The sequence below is a fragment of the Dryobates pubescens genome, chromosome 1 (genome assembly GCF_014839835.1).
Source record: "Dryobates pubescens isolate bDryPub1 chromosome 1, bDryPub1.pri, whole genome shotgun sequence".
In the NCBI taxonomy this organism is placed as follows: Eukaryota; Metazoa; Chordata; class Aves; order Piciformes; family Picidae; genus Dryobates; species Dryobates pubescens.
This window is the reverse complement of record NC_071612.1, coordinates 60,880,068-60,902,883: the sequence shown is the minus strand read 5'-3', so window position 1 is coordinate 60,902,883 and position 22,816 is coordinate 60,880,068. Positions and strand designations below refer to the sequence as shown.

The 22,816-nt window shown below is 40.7% G+C and overlaps 1 protein-coding gene across 1 annotated transcript in view; it reads left to right on the top strand.

The window, feature by feature from the left end:
- The window catches only part of ATP2B2 (ATPase plasma membrane Ca2+ transporting 2), a 247,399-nt gene that overhangs the window by 102,313 nt on the left and 122,270 nt on the right, over window positions 1-22,816 (top strand). Inside the window, exon 3 of the mRNA XM_054166708.1 lies at window positions 18,704-18,901. Coding sequence (XP_054022683.1) covers window positions 18,704-18,901 — 198 coding nt within the window. The remainder of the gene's footprint in view (window positions 1-18,703; window positions 18,902-22,816) is intronic.

The following is a 22,816-nucleotide window of genomic DNA, read 5'->3' as shown; positions in this document are numbered from 1 at the left end:
GTGAGGCTGAGCAATCCTTGCTATAAGGATAAACAGAACCCTTGTCCATCGCTGGGTTTTGTACCAACCATTAGGATGCAGACCCGTGGTTGCCACTTCAACGATACAGATTACTGCTTTCATTTTCAGTAACTTTTATAGCACCATTACTACGTGAGATAGGTGATCGTAAACCTGCCCCGTCTGGAGACTTCTTTGATGACACTAAAAGCGTTGTTTAGCAGTTGCCATGCTTTAAGCTGTGACTGTGCCACCCTCTCTAGTTCCCAGCTGTTTGTTGACAGTGGTTTTCAGCATCAGCACACCTGTTTGTGTAATTGCACTTGGAAATACATCTGGGAAAATGCCTGGGTGGCTCAGTTAGGGTGGGTAGGGGAAAAGAGGTGTTTCAGACTTGGCTCGTGTACCATTATTGCAGGTGAATTTCAGGGAAAATAAATGAACTCAGATCTCCATAATGACTCGTGTAGCATGGGATATGCTCAATTGAGATGCAAATTGCTTTATTTTTCAATGTGTTTGTGTTTTGCTGGTCTTCAATCATAATTCAAATCCCCACTGTGACAGGTAGTGGCCCAATGTCTAAGCATAAATTATAAACACTAAGTAGCCATAGGAGAGGGAGAGACTAAGAGAAGCTTAGATGATGTCACACAGATCACAGATTATTGATGTTTATTGGAAGACAAACTGCCTAATGACCATGCATGGTTTTCAGGTAAATAAATATGTTCCAGCAAGTATCCTGTGTTATCATTCCTGGAATTACAGCTTTCAGACATCTTGCTTAATCTGTCTGAAGACAAATTCCAGACAGAATTTTGCTATTGGGACAAATCCTCATAGGCTGCTATAGCACAAGAACACTTGGTCCTCCATTTTCTACCACTAGGAAAATTACAGCCCAAATTTTCCATAAATGCAATGCAATATTAAAGGAGTCTTTTTTTCTGAAGAGCAAATATCCAGTCAGTTACATAGCAGTGATGGGGATTGTGAAGAGCAAAGTAGCCTGCAAACAGCTTAATTACCTGCCTGTTTGCTATTTGTTATTTTCTCCTAATACTCATATAATTCACATGCTTCCTGCTGTGCACTTTTCCCCTTTTAAGTGATCACTTGAAAGGCAAAGGTTTGGCTGTACTTTTTTTCCCCTCCCCATAAATGAAATAATGAATTGAGAACATATTTTAGAAGTCAGGAAAATGGAATTGTAGATGCCACTTTTCTTTGGTTTTAAACAGCAAGAAGGCTGATCTGATTGCTTTGTGTTCCTTCCCCCTGCCCCAGGAATCTCCCTGTTGTTCCTCTCACACGGAGATGTCCCTCAATGATTACCTCTCTGTCACTCTGTTCAGTTCTCTGACAGCCAAATGAGCGCTGTAGCAGAGTGAGTCATGGCTGCAGAAAGCCTTTTCAAGGACAAGCCAAGGGTGTTGAAACAGCAGCTCGATAAAGCCAGGATTCAGGACCTGTTCAACTGTTTTCAGCCTTGAGGAAATAGAGTTTCAGAAGCTGAGCCCTCAATAGTGAAGTTACTCTCTTAAAATCAACAAAAGCAAAATCTTTAGACGCAGTTTCCTGTTGCAGTTCTGTGTTTAGGGCTGATGATGCTGCGCAAAGTGGCATTACATAAAGCACAGCAGATGCAGTCTGGATCCAGGGGCAGGGTGCAGGCACGTAGCAAAAAACAAATGTGGAGAGCCATAGCAGAAAAAAACATCTTAAAGATATAGGGAAAAAAGAATTTCCAAGTGGGGAGCAAAAATGGAGCCTTAGTAACTGCCTCCACCTGATGTTAACACTGTATCTTTTTCATGTTTAGGAAGATTCAAAATGATATTTGCAATGTGGCATCTGAATCTAGTTCCTGTGGTGTGATGGTCCTAGCAAGGTCAGAGTGCTGCTCTGTTGGGGAGGAGGGGTCTCTGCCCACCTGTGTGCAGGGAAAAGGGCACCTTGGCAGTAGGACTTAGTGCTGGATGACAGGCTTAGACTTGAAACTACCTGCTCAACCCCACATTAAGGCTGGCGCTTGCCTCAGAAGCCTCGAGCTCTAAATTAAGTGTTTATAAACTGAAGTAGTACTGGAGAAATCTGCATCTTCACTGCAGCTGGAAATATGTGATGACAGCATGTATCCAGCTCAGCTCTTTTTGATGGTTAACCACTAAGCCAGGACACCACAGGTGCCAGCACTGGTTACCTGCCTGTGCAGACATGTACATAATCATGATGGGGCTTATTTGTCTGTTGCTGAAGCCTGAGGTCCTGTGGCTTTACAGGGCTAGAAGGGTTGGGTGGTGGTGGTGTGTGCTATGTATTTGGTGAAGTCAGAGAAATTAAGTGCTCAGTGCTGCAACTAGGCTGTGGAGTCCTTTCTGGTGAGGGAAGAGGTGAATCCAACAATGGATGCACTTTCAAGGCATACTTTTTTTGAGGAAGTTGGTTTGTGTTCATTCTGGTTAGGTGCTGATTGCATTAGTTGCTGCATTTGGTCAGATACAGAGCACTGTTATTAAACAATTTTCTATTGGTAAGATAAAAGAATATCAAATGGACTGAACTGATGGTTTTGCATCAGTTAATAGTATTGCCTGTCTTTTTCAACCTTTGGCAGAGGAAAGATTTTGCATTTTATGATGTCCTGATACATCTGAGCATGAGAGGATGTGTAAGCTCTGTGAAGCATTCTCATGCATATGTTCTCATCAGTGCAGAGGATGGTCTGTGTGTGTATCATTCCGACTGCACATAAGCAGGAGTGAAGATGACACTTACCTATAGATGAAGAGCCTGTGTTTTTATAGCACTAAAACTATAACAAATGAACTAACTGGATGAGTTAGAGATTGTTTTCAAGATCCAGAACCTTTCATCTTGGGTCACTATGATCAAATTCAGCATGACTCAGGATTACTGTTTCATGGCAAATCAGTCCAGTCCAGAAGTAGGGGGAAAGGTGATGGGATCAGACATAATTGTTACCCTTGTTGAATGAATTGCTCAGATATCAAGATCTGAATGAAATTGTAATACCTTCTCACTTTTACCAGGCAGGTCTAATAGGTCAGAGTTTGGTAGGTCAGTGTAAAAGGAGCTTGAATTACCCATCTGGGGCTGTATCAGTCCTCTGAGGTCTGGCAGGCAGTGAACTTCGTATGCACTAAGCTTAATTGCAAATAAAGGCTGTGACACAAATGAAGCTCAGGAAGCTAAAAGATTAATGCTGTTAGAGTCTTTTTATGTTGGGCAAGCCTGTTTCCATAATCACAGGAGTTGTTCATTTTTCCAATAAATTGTAAAATCTTGAGGGCACATAAATGGAAGCATCATTGGTACTTGATATTGATAGTCTCATGTAATTCCATGTGTTCACTGCTCTTTTTTTCCTAATCATTAAAGAAATACAGTGTTTTTCTTAATATTTTCAAAGTCTTGCAGTGGGAGGAGCAGTAGTTGCTTTTTTTAGAAGAGGAGACCTTATTGCTGTCTGCAACTACCTGAAGGGTGGTTGTAGCCAGGAGGGGGTTGGTCTCTTCTCTCAAGCAACCAGCTTGAACAAGAGGACACAGTCTCAAGCTGCACCAGGGGAAGTTTAGGCTCGAGGTGAGGAGAAAGTTCTTCACTGAGAGAGTCGTTCACCATTGCAATTTGCTGCCCAGGGAGGTGGTGGAGTCCCCATCCCTGTAGGCGTTCAAGAGGGGATTGGATGTGGCACTTGGTGCCATGGTATAGTCCTGAGGTCTGTGGCGACAGGTTGGACTTGATGATCTTTGTGGTCTCTTCCATCCTTGGTGATTCTGTGATTCATCAGTCTTGCAAAATACATGGTATTCTATGGCTGTCTTTGAAAGCTTAAATTCTGAGAGTATATGGCTATTGCTACATGTGCATCTCCCACAATTATACCGTGTGCCCATGCTTCACTCTTCTTGAAAAGTCAGCAGCTCCCCTACCAAACAGGTGTGTGATGTTGAATAACAGTTGTGGCCTCAGAGGATCATTTCCCTAAAATGACAAAGTTTCAAGGAGAGAGTGAAGAACTATGCTGAGCAGTAGAAACTCAGAGGGAAGAAGGAAGAGCTGTCTGATATGTATCGGTGGCATTGGTTTCTTTGAGACAGAAGAACGAGAAAATAAGTAATGTGGAAAAGGATACAGAGGACAGAGGGAAGATCTATTGAGATGAAGAGGAAGAGCAGTGGACATAGGGAGACAAGGAAAAGTATACATATGTTAAGCAGAAAGGATTGCAGAATTAGGGCAACACAGAGACAAAAAGTCTGCCTGAATAGTTCCTGAATATTTCAGCATGACCATTCAATTAAATCTCTGCTTGTCATTTACATAACCTGTAGAAAACAGCTGCATACTCAAGATGTCTGCCTGAAAGGAATGACTTCACCCTTAGTCCTGTTATTTCAAGGTGTTTGCATTTTCTATGTTCATTAAGATTTATTTCAGAATGTTACCAGTACCATTTAAGACAACATTCTCTAAACATTGCCAAGGCTTGCACTGAAAGTGTGTCTGATTTCCATGTCTTTGCCCCCCGTTTAGTGTTAATGTGTGTCATGCTTAAGAGCTGTATTAATGAACTTTTATTTTGTCCTGCAATGACAATCCTCTAGGCACGGTCTCTTCATTAATGAATAATGATGGAACAGAGTAGGCAGTTAGGTCATTTTATCCTTTAAGAGTGATGAACAGTCCTGAAGAGAATGCTGCATTGCAGCTATAAGCAAAATGGTTGTAGAGATGACAAAATGCTTTTGAATCATAGTCTGCATTTCTGGAACATTCTGGCTTGTAGGAAGATTGCCAGTTTCCCAAAGCATTTTTTTTTTCTTAGGGGAAATAAAAAAGAATCTTTTTTTGGCTGTTTAAGAAAGGCTTGTTCCAATGCCTTCTATTTTATGAATTTGAAGACCTGAGCTTCAATAAGAATATAAAGTCACTTATCATGCTGTGTTCAACAGCCAGTGAAAGGGACTTGGGGAGACTTTTGTTTCATAGTGTTTGTATAGCAGCTGGCTAGTGGTAATTTGCAATGATTTTGGATACTGAGCTTGCCACGAATTTAGTCTGATTTTCCCCAAAATATTTTGTGTGAGGCAGGGACCATAGAAGAAAAACAAGCTGACTGTTTAAGGAACTATGCAAAGAAAAGGCTAATCTCCTACTGAAAGAGAAACTTGAAAATCAAAACACGATTTTCAATTAAAGCTACTAATGGGGCAAACAAACACCTCTAGGCCAAGTCAGGTAAAAGATTTAAATGCTCTTTTCTGGGGGTGAGCATAAATTCAATAACTCCCTTTTTACATGTCTTTCAGTCTAAAGAATGTAATGAGGTCCCTAAGCTGTGGTTATCTGTGTTTCTGGGTCACATGGTGAAAGTTTTTGAGTGCCTGGAAGCCTGCTTGTTTTCATGTAAGAACATCAGGTTTAGTTGCTTTTCTTTAATCTCTTTTTGCTTCTTTTCTAATGGTTGGTCTTTATGTTTCTTTTACTTAAAAAAATGTGTTTCTCATTTGACAGAGTAAATCATTGTGTTCTCTCACTGTGTGATGTGTCTCCACCTCTAGTAATCCAGTTGCCATAGCTGTGGGATGAGGAGAGACAAGTCTCAAGCAGCAGCTTTGAGAAGTTTGAGGGGAAAGTAGTCTAAATCAAACTCAGTAAAAGGGATTTACCTGTTCTCAGCCTGTAGGTTTAATCTGGAACGTCTATTCCTGATTAACCATTATGGATTAACTCTTTGTATGGATGTTCTTATTTTGGATTATGAGTGCCTCTTCCCTGCTGAGCTGGATTAAGCAAAGCGATGATTTAATGAGCTGGAAGTAAACTGAAATGGCTAGCACAATATAAACATAGGTAAAGGCTGTGCAAGGAGAATGCTTAAAGCCATAACTGATTAAATTACTTCTAATTCGAGATCTCATTTGAAATAAAAACTGGAGCTTCCACATGTATGGTGAAGGTTAATTAACAACTGTAGGGATTGTTCTGGGGGCATTGAGAAGATGTGACTTTTGTCACTGAAGCTGCCCAGCAGTGGTTGTTGGTATGAATTTGATGCAAGAGAAATATATTTTTATGTTTGCTAATGTGTCTAACAAAAAATCATAAAAACTTGTAATACTTCTGCCAGAGCTTTAATGCCAAACTGCCTTAGTACATTCTCTTGAATATGCATCTGCCAAAAGGCACACAAAGGTTTTAGATTTTCAACTCACAGAACAGAAAATAGAAAAGATGAAGGCATTCTTAACATCAAGAACAGAAAGATATTATGACCAAATAAGTGAAGAGATTTGAATACAAATTCTTTCCCACTTCTGTCACCTTGATTAGAGCTTGATTAGCCTGCAGAGGGGGAGACTTAGCCTGGAGAGGAGGAGACTCAGGGGTGACCTTATTGCTCTCTACAACTACCTGAAGGGAGGTAGTAGTGAGGTGGAGGTTGGTCTCTTCTCCCAGGCAACCAGTAGCAGAACAAGAGGACACAGTCTCAGGCTGCATCAGGGGAGGTTTAGGCTGGAGGTTAGGAGGCAGTTTAACACAGAGAGAGTGATTGCCCACTGGAATGGGCTGCCTGAGGAGGTGGTGGGGTCGCCATCGCTGGGGGTGTTCAGGGCGAGGCTTGACAGGATGCTTGGTTGCATGGTTTAGTTGATTGGGTAGTGTTGGATAATAGGTTGGACATGATGATCTCGAAGGTCTCTTCCAACCTGGTTTGTTCTATTCTATTCTATTCTTTATAGTTGAGCAGGTTTCAGTGGCTCTTTGGATTGCTGGGACTCCATCTTTTGTATCCAAAAAATGTTCCCTACTTTTGCTATCAACGACAAATGGCTTTTGGGTCAGAAGTCTTCTTTCAGGTGTATCCCAGGGTATGCTTGTGCTGTGTGCTTGCTGTTTCTGTCTCATGTTTGTTTCTGCTACCTGGCATTCCCACAGGTTTGAGATGACCAAAATCAGTATCTCTAGTTAATTGGATGCCCCTGCTCAAGGAAAAGGGCTTCCTGTGCTCACCCCAGTGATAAAATGCAAGATGAGATGCAGGCCAGAGTTGCAGTTTTCTACAGAATATGCAGTGGAAGTCATGAATTCAGTAAACAGGCTAGTGAGGTGCCCTCTTCATTTGAGGAGAAAAGTCAGTCTTAAATGTTCTAGAGTAGTTCTGATGGTTTTGAGATGGAACAAGTGTGGTGTGTATAAAGATATCTGTGGTGTCCTTGACTGCTTGTGACTTACACTCTTACTACAGTGGGTGACTAGGAACATCATCCTTGAGGTACTTACTTTATAATTCAATTTAGTATTTGATTTGCACTGGAAAACAATCTGGAGAATTTCAGTAGTAATTATTGCATTCAGAACTTCAGTAGTGATTATTGCATTCAGATGAGGTTAGTTATGTTGAGGGCTAATCAAAGTGATTGACAATATGTGCTTCATATAAGAGAGAGTCTATTCTTTGGGGCTTTGTAGTGCGCTAAAGTGGGAGGTGTCTGTGGGCGTTGTGTTCCTAATGGAGTTCTGCTGCCTGTGGGTATGTGAGAATAAAATAGTGCTGTAGCCCGCAGCACATCTTGGGATTGCTTTGGTCACAGTTTATGTTTTGCAATCATTCAAAAATCAAGCAAGAGTCAAGAAAACATTGCCACTTTTCACAGTATTAAAAAAGACATCAACTCATCTTTTGGTATTATCTTGTTTATATTATATTATATAAGGATAAGAACTCATTGGAGGAATAATATTACATCTCCTTAATAGTGCCATCGTCCCAGCTACAACACTGCTGCTGCTGCTGAGTCCCTGCTCTACTCTGCTGCTCTTTCATACCTAGGCAGCTTTTGTGGACTGAACGAACTGATTACCAGAAGACTGAAAAATCTTCAGAATTCCTTTTCCATCTTTTCTTCACTTACCTGGAAAATGGGGCAATGGGCTGGTTTGACTTGCTAAATTACTGGTGCCCAGTGACTCTAAAGTTTGACTATGTGTCTTTGGTCATTTATGAGATACTCACTCTAACAGTATTCATGCTGGCAGCTTTGGATGAAGTTTTACAGCTTGCCTTTTTTTTACAACTTTTATTTATCCTCTAAGACTGTGTGGTACTCAAGTCTGCAGGAAGGGGAGATGATGATCTAAAGGATGGATCCTACCTGTTTATAAAGAGGATGGAGCAAATGTTTAATGATGAGTGCAACAGTGTTCCACAGGGAGCAGTGAGCACAGCGGGGTGTGCGGCATGGTAGAAGTTTCAGAGGTCCAGAGCAATGGCTTGTAAGCCACTGGGTGATCAAAAAGCATCTTACTATCTTACTGTCTCCTCACAAATAAGGTGTTGTGGTTTTGAGTGACATCATTGTCACTTGCAGGAGTGATAGTGGCATTTAACTTTGCTTGCAGATGGCATAACGCTCATAGCACTTTGTTTTCTCAAGTGTTCTCACTCTTTTTTAGATACCTGGAATAGCCTCCTGAACACACAGCAGCATAAAACACACTACAACAAATGCTCTGGCTTTTGCAGAAGCATAGCTTAGAGTGCAGGTGCTGTGTAGCTGACAAGCTGACATTACTCACAGGGAAAGCAGATGACACTGACAAAGATAGCAATGAAATTAAGAAGACTTGCCAAGTAGCAGCACCTCCAAAAACCACAGCTCATTGCTATGTGGTTTATTTGTTGTTTTCTCTTAAGTGAGGGTGGGAAAGTCATGCTATGGAAACAGACTTGGCAAAGTGAGGTTTCTTATTTTCATTTTGTCTCACTTACAGATATGAAAACGTGTCTCTTTCTTCAGAGCATAAGATTTGTTCTTATGCTACTTATTTTAATGTAAAAGACTAAAACATCTATATGAGGAATTAGCTACCTTAACCTACAAATTCCTGACCTCATCTTGAAAAAACCCTTCTTTTCCATGCTGTTGTTGTTATGATAGCATATGGTGTTATACTGTGTTGCTTTTAATCTTTCCAATAGGCTTATCAAATAAATATGAGCTATAGAGCCTTGGAGCTGCTTATACTGAAGAAACTATGGTGATTGCAGTAAAGATCCTTCATGTAAGAAGAGAGAGGCATGAGACCCAGTTCATATGTTGGTGCTTTTTGAGTCTGATCCCACAGAATAGACAGTGTGTCCTAAGCTGTAGTCAGGGATGCTTGATTTGGTCTAAATATTATAGACAAGTAAAGGCTTTTACGTGATCTGGAACAACAATACTATAATTTGGCATTGTAGCAGCTGGTTTTGATCCTACTCCTCTCACATTCTCCATCAGCTTCATTGAACACACCCCATCTAAGATGTCTGTGTTTCTATAGGAAGTTGGAGTTTTGTGGGTAATACCTATGCAGAGGAATTTGTACAGTCTAATCATAATGTCACCTTCTGTGGGATGAAATCCTAGCTTTGTTTAAATAACCAAAAAATGACATTTGAAGAAACTGACTCAAGGCTTTATCTACCTGGAAAGGACAGACATTCCTCCATTCCTTCTCAGTCTCTTTCAAAAAGCCCCAATGCCAGTAAACCGCTGAGGATATGTGATGCTGACCAGCCCTGAAGAAGCCAGCATCTGTGGAGTGTCCCACAGGCTGGGATTGGCTGGCTTAGCTGCAATAATGACCTTCTGTAACTCAAGTTAACTGTCCTGCAGTGCTGGCTGAAGATCTGCACTCTTACTGCACTGTTGATTCTATATAATATAACAAGGAATTGGTAATGACTTCTCTAGTACGTGGTTAGTAATGGATGAAAGCTGGATGGTAGATATACACACTAGATTATTTATTAGTATTGCTGCCCTGAAATCTGTAATCACTTTATTGCACTTGATACTACATCAAGATAGAACAAAAGAAAACCATCTCCACAAGCCTGTGGTACACAACATGTGACACATGTAAATGGTTTAATGATTGCTGAGTGGAGTAAAAGCTGAAGAAATGACTTCTGGTGGGATGATTATCTTTTCTCTCAACAGCTGTACTTTCACTGACAGCAGTACCCTAATTCCTCTTTCCTCATACTGGACCTTTAGCTCTTGGTGAATGCTTTGTTACCAGCCTTTGAAGAAAGCTTTTTGTTGTCTGTTTAGGCAAGAAAAATATTAGTCATCTGATGTGATGCATTTCTTGCCTTTAATATTTGATGTCTTGTCTGTTGCCTTGATATCAGCTCATGGTCATGCCCTGCAGATAAGTCCATCCATTAGATTATTATGAAATGGTAACGAGTCTTTCAGTTGAGTGGCTTTTTCTGGTTCTGCTGTTATTAACCATCTCATCTAAATTATGTGCTCCTGGTTAATAGCTTCTTTTCAGAGCAATTTTACTTTAAAAAGAAATTAGAAGATCGAAGAAATAAAACCAAAATGGCTAGAGGGGAAAATGAATGAAATGTGTCATGGAGCATTCAGCACTTTTTGGCAGTAATAAATCCTGCATGAGATCTTGCAGTGAGTATAGATTTGGAATACTAGGAGATGTGAATTTACTCTCTTGGACTGCCTGGACTGTGTCTGGGGCAAGAACTTCAGCCTTTGCTGCCTCGTAAAGTGGAGATAAAGCTGCTGATGCATTTCTGTAGCTAGACAAAGACCAAAATAGAAAATGATTGTAGAAATGCAAGTTATTATGTATCTATTCCTAACTTTTATATTGGATGCATTGATCACTAAGAAAGTAAGTTAAGCTGTCTTACTTTATTTTTTAACAAGTCATGGATTTAGAGGTGTATTTATGTACTTTATGTGACTTAAGAGTGATTTTTTTTAACTGCAACCTGTAACAAGAACGTTTACATAAGGACTTTTGTAGTCAAGGTACTGCAGGGTGGCAGCTGAAGATGTAGTAGAACTCAAGAGGGCAGGATGTGGTGACTTGGCCAGTTGTTGCTGTGAGATTTGGAGGATGATGATTAATGAGGAAATGGAAGGAGCATTAATTCATTCCATGATTCTGCCACTTTTATGTCCCTCTTGTCTGCACTTTGGCTGTTTACATCTGTCTGTAAAGCATTTGACTCAAGAAGGTTCTAAATCCTACCGGGTCTGCTGGCAGAACAGAAATGGATTCAGAAATAGTGGCACGAACAGCATAAAGCTTACAGGACATGCACTAAACAATTTGCAATTACAAAGGCTTTAAATTTTTAGACAAATTTCTTAAAATGTATGTAAACAGATGTAAGCAAGAGCCATTAATGAAAACAGGTAATGAGATTCATTACACTTCAAAGACAGCTTTGCTGTTCTGAGATTAGAAGGAAATTATTATTTGTTGAGGTTCATTCACTAGTGAAATTGAAATTCAGCTTGCTGAAATGCAGTAAATGCTCTCATTAAATACTCTCCATCTGATGGACTGGATTCCCTCTACTGATTTATATTAATATGACCTAAACAAAATTTCAATGTACTACATCCAAATATTTTCCAGTCAACCTAAGTGATAAAACTGAGAGATGACAGAGGCATCCATTCTAGATGTATTTTCACTTTGTTTCACATCTTTGGTGTATGTTTTAGTTGGAGATAGAAAAAAAAATGTGTCTGCAAAACAGGTTGTTTAATGCAGCAGGTATTTTGGTGGCATATCTGGTATGGAAGCAGGTGTTTGTTTTACTTACCCTCTAGACAAGTGTCATGAAGATTTTGTGATCTAATGAAGACTGCTGTTGGATTATGTCGGAGCATCCTTTATGACATCATTAGACACAGGAACAAAATAGACCTTTCTTAGCATTTGATCAAAAGCATAACAGTAACCACAGTCTACTGTGCACATCTTCTTGCCTTTCCCAATTTCTTAGGTAGGGACAATTTCTTAAGGCAGGACTTTTTCAACTCTTTCAGTCACTAAATAGATTATACATAGGTAGAAGTGGAAGAAAAAAGCTTGCTTTCACTTCTAGCTTTTCCAAGGAAGAAAAGCAAAATAGTGCACAAAGGTTTCTTTCCAAAATTACAGAGTAAAATCCCACTAAAAATGCTGAGTGAGATTGTGGGTTTGAATTTGCCATGTTATAACAGCAGCAGCTGGGACTGTATTTTCCATTCATGTCATGGAGTTCTGAGAATCTGTGTGAGAAAATGAGACGCTGGTGGGTCTGGGCAAGTTACATTAAAGTGGTATGGAAGAGCAATAGTGGCAGAGGCTGCTTCATAGCTAAACATGAAATAAATTGAATTTATTAAGCAAGGCAAAGAACATAATTGTTGAGGTGATACTTTGGGGTGCTTACAGTTTCTGTGAAGGCCTAGATGATGTGATGCTATGAATGCTCATCATTTGAGAAGAGAGTTTGAGAGCAGGATGATAGGAGCTCATGGACTAAAATACTCATTTTTGTTCTTATATGAAGAATTCATGTTCCTCATATCTAATTGTCAACAGAGTTCACTAACCAGAGCAGCTGGTTTTCCTCTATGTGCTCATTTCAGTAGCAGTTCAGCATCACTGTGATACCTCTATTTGCCTTGCTGGACAATGTTTTTTGCATTTGAATTTAAGCATCCTTTGATTTTTAAATTACATTGCTTGCAGTTTTTGCTCTTTGAAATTTTTGTCTGTTTTCTGGATATATCAGAAAATGTGCAGGACAAAGTCAGTGAGTAATGCGTGGTTTATATGCACAGTTAGGGCACATCTAAATTCTCTGGGTTTCATCTTCAAATTTAAGCAGACATTGAACATTCTCTTAAAAGTTTTGTTTTGTTTAGTTGTTGCTTTAGTAGTGATGTGCTTTTGCTATTTTTGCAGCATCAAAATCATTCTTGGTTCGTCATGCTCCATTTGGTTGCAGTGGAGATGACTGTCAGAGCAATATGATTTTCCAGGAAGAATTAATTGAAATGATGGTTTTGTATTCAGCATGCAGTAACTGACAGATGTAGATAAGGAACAGAGAAAATCTATTAAGTGGCATTTCTCCAGTTTCTGAATCTTTTTCACCCTCCAGAAAAGCAACAGTGCCAGATGAAATCAGAAGTGCATTTAATATACTGCACAGCATTGCAGGAATGTTTTCTAATCAATCACTTTCATTCTCCTACAGATTTCAAACAACTTTTGGGCAAAATTTGTAGGAACCATAAGAAATTATTCAAGTGCTGTGGAATCCTCAGCCATAAATTTTCACCATTTCCCCCAAACTTGTGTATATTCTTAGTATAGAAATTTAACCCAAGCCTGCGTAATCATTCTAAAAGACTTGAGTCATGCAAAGAAGTATTGCACAGCTTTGACACAGAAAAGCACTCAAACAGCATTTAAATATTCATGCTCATATGGAACAATGAACATAAAAGCATGAAGACAATGAGTCCGTGGCTTGTTGTCACACAGAACATCAGAAGGAATGCTGCTTCCTTTGCTAGTCACCTATGAAGTCTGGAGTCATACTGTACTGGCATTTGCTTTGATCTCTTTAACTCTTTTTCTCATTCCCCACTGGTTCTTTTTCCCTTCCTTAGATGTTTTAGATCTTCATGGAGAAATGAACTACTTCAAACTGCTTTCATTTGCAGTGCTCTTTCATTTTTGTGACAGAACTCAATGCTTCAGGGACAAGTGAGAAACTGAAAAAAGAGAAAAAGAAAAAATATTCAGGACCAGCACTGAAGTCAGTATGTGTAATACAGAAAAAAAACCCACACACAGTAAAAAAAATCTAGCAGCAGGAAAGCCGTTTCCTGGTTAAAGTACTGGTGAGGACAGATGTCCACTTGCGGATCTCGCTGTGCTAATTGACGTCCTCACCATCTGTACTGCCTGTCAGCGCGCGCTTGCTGGGGAGCAGCATCCCGCAGATCTGCCGGTGCCACAGAAAGTGGGGGTGACCTCTAAGCCTCTTCAAGCAGCCAGGTTAGGCTTGCTTGAAACACTTTTAGGGCTGCTTAAAAGAATGTTTCTGAATAAAGCAGATGATTTGATAAAAGGAGGGCCTCCCCTTATACCTTCTGCTGACAATAGCAGGGAGATTGTGTGGAAGCTTTTGCAAAATAACTGTCTTGCATTGCCTCAGATTCTCAGTCACCTTTCCCGTGGCTGATCTTTGCATAATTTTGACTTCTGTGTATTTTATTATCCCTTTTTGACCCACTTTATCTCCACACTAATGCCTAAGGAGTGTTAGGGTGTGATTTCGTCAGTTGGACTGTAGACTTCTTGATTTTTCTCCTTTCCTTTCTCTCTCTCTCTTAATATTTGAGTTAGTTTCTGGCATTCACTGAGAGAAAGGAAAAAACCAAAACAACACAAAACAAAATTTTGCTGACTAGATGCTTTTGACTGATGGCCAGATCTCAGGAGAAGAGAAACCTTTCAGTTTGAACTGAACATTAAATTTCATTTTCTTGTATTTCTAAATGATTTTCAAGAGAGTAAATGTTACCATTAAAGATGAACATGCTCTTTGCTTTAGGTGAGATTGACTTGGTGAGTAATTCCACCAAGAAGCAGGTGGAAATAAGAAAATCACTCACATTATTTATCCATGTCTATTTATGGGTGTTAAGGAAGATAGTAACTGACTATGAAAGAATGCAAGAATGCAATTAAATACAGTTTATGTCTAAATTCCAATGTAGGTTACTTGGACTATAGTCTGGAAGATAATGCTGATCACAGATGCTTTAAACTCCCTTGTAATCCTCAACCTTATGGTGTCTAAATGAACAATTTTTGTCTTGGAGAACAAGCAGCTCTTTGAGATCTAGTTAATCTCTGTCTTGCTTTGGAGGCTGCTTGGTGTGTATACTTGTAATGACCTCCTGACAGTAAAGTTTATAGCCTAATTTCAAAGTCATAAATTCAACCTGTCTAGGTAAATATAATGAGGACTTTTGAAAGATACTGCCTCCTGTACAATTTCAGCCACCCTTTCATGAGTACCCAGTCGTCTACTTACCTGCTGGAGCTGGCCCACCACTGTGCACATATGGTCTGTCTTGGAAGACAGACGTTCCAGGGACATCTTTTCCTTCCACTTTCCAATTTGGTTTTTGGTTTTAATTCTGTTTCAGACCTTTGTATTGCTACTCTTAGAAGCATTATATGAACATTTCTGCCCCAAATCCCTACCACAACCAATGCTGCCCCTGTACTCTCCCCTTCACATATGAATTCACTGCTGAATTTGGAGTAGGTTGTGTTTTGGAGGCCTAGTGCAGAATGGGCATGCCATTTTTAGTGAAAATCCTTTGTTTGAAAGGGCTTTCCAGCCCTCTGAATGCTCATCAAACTGCATTAGTTTGGTCTCTGCTTAAAGGCTTGTCCCTGTGTCAGATCCCATCAATGAAGAGTGTCACCCCCAATCTCTCACCATGTATTGTTGTAACCAGTGGGATCTGCACTGGTTCACAAAGGGCCACTGCCCAAATGTCTCATAGCCTGCAATTCATAGTTCATAGGGAAAGGTGTTTACCCTACATTAGGAGCTGTCTGGAAGCTCATGAAGAAGTAGAGAGGCTTGACTTGCTATTGTTTGAATCACAGATGATAACATAGACACACTACATACTTCATAGCTTCAACCTCTGTTAGAGTGTCACTAAGCTCCAGGTGCTGAAAATTAAATGAAGTGAGGTAATAATAACTACAGCATGCCTTTATCTGGGGGAGGAGGATAGTGTTTCTTAGAAGCTGAAGGTGAAATAAAAGTTTAATGAGTTAACCAAGAGCCAGAAGCTCCACAACAGCTGTAATTATATACCTGAAGTGAAAGGTGAGTCAACATCTCTGCCTGTACCTGGCAGGATTGATATGGTTCGAAAAGCATCACTTTCGTCTTGAGGAAATGATGTTTGGGCTTGGTGCTTTCATCTGAGAGGTGACTTGCTAGGACATGCACACTGATGGGAATGGTTGCACCAGTCCTGAATGAATGAGATATAAAGCTGAGGGAAGTACGGAAGAAAGTCCAGCAGAGGCTATAAGAGTGTTGAGAGGACTGGAGCATCTCTGTGAGAAGGTGTGGTGGTTTGAGCCTTAACTGAAGTTTAATATACCAAAATATAATCTGTAGTCAGTTTGGAAGTAGGAGAAGTAAATTTGTTAACAATATATATACATAGCGATAACAGGGAGGATTTACAAGGGTAAGGAATAAGGATGAATAGGAAAATATACAAAACCAAATTTGGATGGCCTTGTATCTCCCTCGATGTATGTGGATTTCAGTCCTTTAGAGAAGCATGGATGCAGCAGGGAGAAGATCAGGCCTGATCACGTGGCAGAACCAGGAGGTCAGCAGCGGCTGTTGGTCCTTTCAAACAGGCGAGACAAGAGCAGAGAGAAACATGGCCACTATGCTCCCCCCTTTATAGTCTTGCTGGACAGGAACGGGGAGAGGAACAGACCAACTTAGACCCAAGGAACCCCTCCTCCTGGGAGGGGGAAGCCAAGTCCACCTGGATCAGGTTTCTTTTGTCCCCTGGGGGAAGCAGGGCTCTTGCAACCCTCCACCCCCCAGGATGGGTGTAACCCAGCAGAGAAGGAAAGGCTGAGACACCTGGGGCTGTTTAGTCTGGAGAAGAGCAGCCTGAGAGGGGATCTTCTCAATGCTCAGTAAGAGCTAAAGGGCAGGGGGCAAGAAAATTGGGCCAGACTTTCTTCAGTGGTGTCCAGTAACAGGACAAGGGGCAATGGGCACAAACTGGAACCCAGGAGATTCCATCTGAACATGAGGAGAAACTTGCTGTGAGGGTGCCAGAGATGCCCTGGAGCAGGCTGTCCAGAGAGGCTGTGGAGTCTCCTTCTCTGGAGAGATTCCAAACCAGCCTGGACATGTTCCTGGGCAACCTGCTATGAGTGATCCTGGTTTAGCAGTGGGAGTTGGACTAGGTGATCCCCTGTGGCCTCTTCCAATCCTCACCATGCTGGGATTCTGTGATTCTATTGTTGGCACATTAGCATCCTGATTTGTTTTGTGTGGCACCTTGAAGGTGCTGTTAACAGGTATTTCCGTTCCTGCAGTACCCAGATGTGTTGCACTTTGGGGGAGGCAGGGGCTTACCCTAAACTGTCTGAAAAGAGGAATCCTCACAGTGTTGGCTTGATCACTTCCTCTTGCTCTCTTGCAGACACGTGTGTATTCTTCTGAGGTCAGCTCTCCATTATTTTGCTTTTGCCATGTTGGGGTGAATAAGCGTAAATAACCTGATGATGCTCACCATGTTCAACACCTACAGATTTGTAAATGTTGCAGCTGGTATCAAATATCATTTGGCAGATATGTGCAGTCACTCATGTTACTGGAGTTCTTTATGCAGCAGAGAGTGGTCTATGGGCACAGTTCTTCTACCTTAACGCTTGCAAGGGTGAGGGGATTTTTTTTGTTGTTGTCATTGCTTTGGGTTTGTTTGGTTTGTTGTTCTCCTCCCAAAGATACTGGGATGCATACGTTATATAATGAAGAAAGATGTACAAAAGCATCTGAATGAGTTGTGCAGTGCAACCAAACATTCTTGCACTGTATCCTTAGACTGAAATATGCTGAAATATCATGCAAAATGCATGAATTTTTATATTGATTTAAGGAACTGCATTGTGTCCTTTTTGCTTTCTTTGCATCTATAACATATCACTTTGGCTGTCTTTTCCCTTCACAAAATTTTGATGTGCATTAAGAAGTGTGTGTCCAGCAGGTTGAGGGAGGTTCTCTTTCCCTTCTACTCTGCCCTTATGAGGCCACATCTGGAGTATTGTGCCCAATCCTGAACTCTCCAGTTCAAGAGGGACAGGGAACCACAGGAGAGAGTCCACTAGAGGGCTACGAGGATGATTAAGGGACTTGGACATCTGGCTTGTGCGGGGAGGCTGAGAGATCTTGGGCTGTTTAGCCTGGAGAAGACTGAGAGGGGATATTATTAATGTTTATAAATATCTGAGGGGTGGGTGTCAGGATAGGGCCAGTCTCTTTTCAGTGATGCCCTGCGATAGGATGAGGGGCAACGTGTACAATCTGAAACATAGGAAATTCTACCTCAACAATAGGAAAACCTTTACTGTGAGTGTGCTGGAGCCCTGGAGCAGGCAGCTCGGAGAGGTTGTGTAGTCTCCTTCTCTGGACAGTTTCAAAACTTGCCTGGATTTGTTCCTGTGTGGCCTGCCCTAGGTGGTCCTGCTTTGGCAGGAGATCAGACTAGATGATCTCCAGAGGTCGTTTCCAGCCCTCACCAGTCTTTGATTCTGCGATTCGATGATGAAGTTCATCCAGCGACTGTGTGGCAGTACATACGCAGAAAGAGAGATTGCTTTAAAGTAGAGCATGACATGCTTTATTGATTTGTACTACGAGGTCATCGACCTGTATGCTGCTTCTACTGATATTACCAAAAGCTGCCAACAGCTGCCTCCCAAATATAGTTAATTGGTGCTTTGTGATCTATTTTCAGAAGCTGTTGCTTACATGTGTATATGTATCTATATGCATAGGGCATATTAAAGTAAACCAACTAACTCAAAGACTGGCAGGCATTAGTGCTGCATAAGGATTCTGTTTGGAATGTAAGGGCAGAAGCAAAATTTACATACAGCATCTATTTGTTACTGTGCCATAGGAGGTATAGCTTGTGGTTCTTGCAGAAATGTTTCATAGGAATGCAGATATAAACAGGCATTTTCTATTTCACTACAATTGTAATTTGTTTTGTTTTATTCACAGGGTTAGCTGGCACTGCTGCAGACCTAGAAAAAAGAAAGCTTATTTTTGGAAAAAATTTTATACCTCCAAAGAAGCCAAAAACATTCATACAGCTAGTCTGGGAAGCATTGCAGGATGTGACTCTTATCATCTTGGAAATTGCAGCCATCATATCTTTGGGGCTTTCGTTTTATCAGCCGCCTGGAGAAGGGAATGAAGGTAAAACATTTTATAGAAGTTATTTGTATAAGTTTAGGAAAAAAATGTCCTATCTCTCAAATGAATTCCATCCCCACCCTTCAGAAGATCACTAACAGCAAACTACCATGTGGCTCGTTCCTCTTACCATTACATCTGCTACTGACATGTTTTTTGTGTGCTTGACAATTTCCTATTGCAAATACCTGAACTTTGTGATGTGTACTAAATGGGTTAATAGAAAAATCATTATATTGGAGTGCTTTTGATTCTGTTTTCACCTTTGAGCTTTATTCATCTCAGATGATTGTTTCCTGCATTATAGAGGAGAAACATGTCATCCCTTATATAACTACATGAACACGGGCAAGTCTTCAGCTAGTTTATACCAACCAAAGTCCTGAACTTAGTGAAATTAACTTATTTTAGTACATTCAGTGATATAGCTAAGGTTAGTGAGCCTGGCTCAAAAAGGAGCATTAAAGGCTGAGTCATGTTGCTTATAAACTATATACTGCAGAATCCTTCTGTGATAGCTGTAGAAAGTTTTAACAGTCTGCCCACCCTCCCTACCCTCTCTCCGCCCACTGCCCTCCTCCCCCCCTATTTATTTTTTCCCCCACTTTGGAAGATACACTTGAATTCGCATGCTTAAAATATTTGTTCCTCTACATAAATGCAAGATTTCCATTTCTGGCAACTGATCCAGATTTATTCCCCCTCCTTGCTCTCTCAGAGACTTATAAAGCTGGATAAAACATGCTGTGTGAAATGACGTGAATAGCTTGGCAAATGTACGAAGAATGTCTTCCTCTAAATATAGCCTTGAAATGCGTTTTGCATTCACTTTAGTTTCCTTTGGCTACTTTCCTTGAAGACCCTTCCTCCTTCCTTTTCCATTCACAAGCAGAATAAGCACATATCTGTGCAGGGCTCTTGTATTTGCCATTCTTTAATATTTTATATTTAACTGGGAATCTTTCATTGCTTTCTCACTGAATTTTGAATACGTGCTTGTTGATTCAGCAGGTATCTGATTTAAGCCTGAAAAGCTCAAGAAGTAATTTGGTTTTTAACTGAAGGTAATGTGATTTATTGTTACTACCTCATATAACTGGATGTAGTAGAATACCTTGGAGACATTGTCACCCATGAATAATGCTTTACAAAATCAGAATTTAATTCTGCAGCTGTTTTTCTTAGGCATAAATGTGCCTAAAAATAAAAGGCTGCCCTCTTATTTCTTTGTTGATTTGGTGGGAAAGGAATTTTGAAAATGGGATTGTTAGAGGTTTTAGGAAGAGGGGATATTTGTCATCACACATCTTATTTTGATACTGTGTTGAAGAAGGTGTTTTGTTTTGTTTTTTTTTCCCCATGGGAAGGCATAACACATCTGAGATAGTTTGAAAAGCTCAGCAGCACAGCCTGGGAAAAAATGTTTGTGTTTTCCCACAGCACAGTGTTTTATTGAGTGCTCACTGCTTCCCTATGATTTTAGAATTGCTTTCATGGAAGGTTTTGCCATGTTTTACACAGGGAGAATAAACCAAGTTAAAGGATATCTTTAATCCAACACATTGTAAAGGTCCCTTACATTTTTTGGAAGTCTTTGAGCAGTTGAACAAACGTGGGAGGCTTGTAAACTGCTGCCAAGGATACCTATAGCTTATTTGTAAATAGCCCTTTTAAAGTCATAAACTTTGGGGGGGGAAAAAAAAAAAGACATATTAAGCTTGATTTTGCTATTGGTGAAGTCATATTTGAAGCTGATGAAATGATTTTGCACCACCTCCAGTAGCCGATTATCAAATAAAATTATATGTAGACTAATATTGAATAAGATTCAAAGGATCTTTTTATGAAGAAACAAAACACATGGCTTGCCTACACTAAAGCAAATGTCTTGAATGATTTAAGCTATTTCTTGAATTGAGCATGATATGGACCTGCCTGAGATCATAGTTCTTTGAAAGGGCAGCAGCTTACAGGCTTTCTGTTCTGTGAAATGTCTGCTTACAGCTTAAAGCTGTACTCATTGTCCTTTGTACTTTAGACCGGCCTGTCTGTGCATTGCTCTTCTTATAGAGAATAGGGGAGGAGGGGAATCATATCACATGTAATATCCTTGCAGCAGTCTGCAGTATGCTTGATGTCATTTTCTTGAGGTAAGAAGTAACGTTGCCTATGGGATGTAATATGGAATCCCTACCCAGTGACTGGGATAGGTGACAAATGTTCCTTTGGGAAGCACAAACACCTGTGTTTTCTTTTTCTGACTCTTCCCAGAATGCAAATTATTGACTGAAATGTACATTTATTTGCAAGTTCTGGTTTTTCTTAAGAAGAATGTATTTCCTTCTGAAGATACAGCGCAGTGTTAGGAAAGGGAGTTGGGATTTCTTGCTACCTGCTGAACTTGGCCAGCTCATCCACAACTTGCTTTGAAAGTTTCTCAGGCAGTTTCTAGATGAACTTAGTGGTGCTGACCAGCCTCCTGGATGGTGCACTTGTGGGGAGCAGGTGAGAGGCAGTGCTAGTCCCTAGTGCTCAGATTTCCCCTAGATGTCTTCATTGGATCAATGTGAAGGGGCTGTGATGCCTGCTTACAGCTGCTGAAGCTTGGTCCATGGGATACCTAGCTAATAGTCAGCTTCACTGGAAAGAATTTCCCTTTCTAGATATTCCTCCCTCCTTTCCTTCCTCCCTTTCCTTCCTCCCTTTCCTTCCTCCCTTTCCTTCCTCCCTTTCCTTCCTCCCTTTCCTTCCTCCCTTTCCTTCCTCCCTTTCCTTCCTCCCTTTCCTTCCTCCCTTTCCTTCCTCCCTTTCCTTCCTCCCTTTCCTTCCTCCCTTTCCTTCCTCCCTTTCCTTCCTCCCTTTCCTTCCTCCCTTTCCTTCCTCCCTTTCCTTCCTCCCTTTCCTTCCTCCCTTTCCTTCCTCCCTTCCTTCCTTCCTGCCTTCCCTCCCTCCCTCTCTTCCTCTCTCTCTGTCTGTCTTTGTCTGTCTGTCTTTTCTCTCTGTCTTTCTTCTGTTTTTTAATCATCCCCAAAGTTGTTGGGATTTGATTTTGCTGGTTGTTGACAACATGAAGTATGTGAAGCTTTTGAGAGTCAAGTTTGTCTGCAGCTCAGCAAAAAGTCTCCTTTGTGTAACAGTACACTACTTTTTGGTACATAATTGTTTTATAGCAGATAAGGCAGTCTCCCTTCTTGAATTCTAACTGTTTTCTTTTGTTTTGCAAAATGAAATGCATTTTCATTTTGACAATGAGTCAACAAGGACTCTTCTCCTTCCCATGCTGATTTGCCCAGTCATCATTGCTAATTACTTGAACTCATCAACTCACTGTTATCCACATTGACCTTAGAGAGTCTAAAACCAGTTGTTCTGTAATGTACACAAATACTCTTGCAGTGTAAAAGACATTAGGAGAAAAAGAGAGGAAAGGGTAAAGCTTTTATGAACAAGTAGGTGTGAGACAGTGTTGGGGAGTGGGAAAGGGAAATGACAGTGAGCAGCTGATGTCCGTACAGATTCAAGGTGTTTGTAGTGACACTGCATTTTTCCTGTCATAGGGAAGCTTGTATTGTGAGTTGGCCTCATATTGCACCAAGTAATTGGTCTGATTCTTTGGTCACAGCTGAAAATGGCTGTGATCCCCTTATCCTTTATTGATGTCATTTAGGTCTGTGACTAGGACAGGCTGGTGAGCAGAGGATGAGCCTTTCTGCTGAAGACACAGCTACGTGGAAGTGGAGGTTTCCACAGAAAGAACTTGGTCAGTGGCAGAAGCATTAGCGTCAGCCAAATGCTTTTTTGCCTTTGTTCAGAACCACCTTGGTCTACTTTCAGGAGCAACATGAATGAGGAGTCTGGCCAGGGAGTTATCAATGCCATAAAAGGTGATACGACTTAGGAAATATCAGAGAAGGGTTT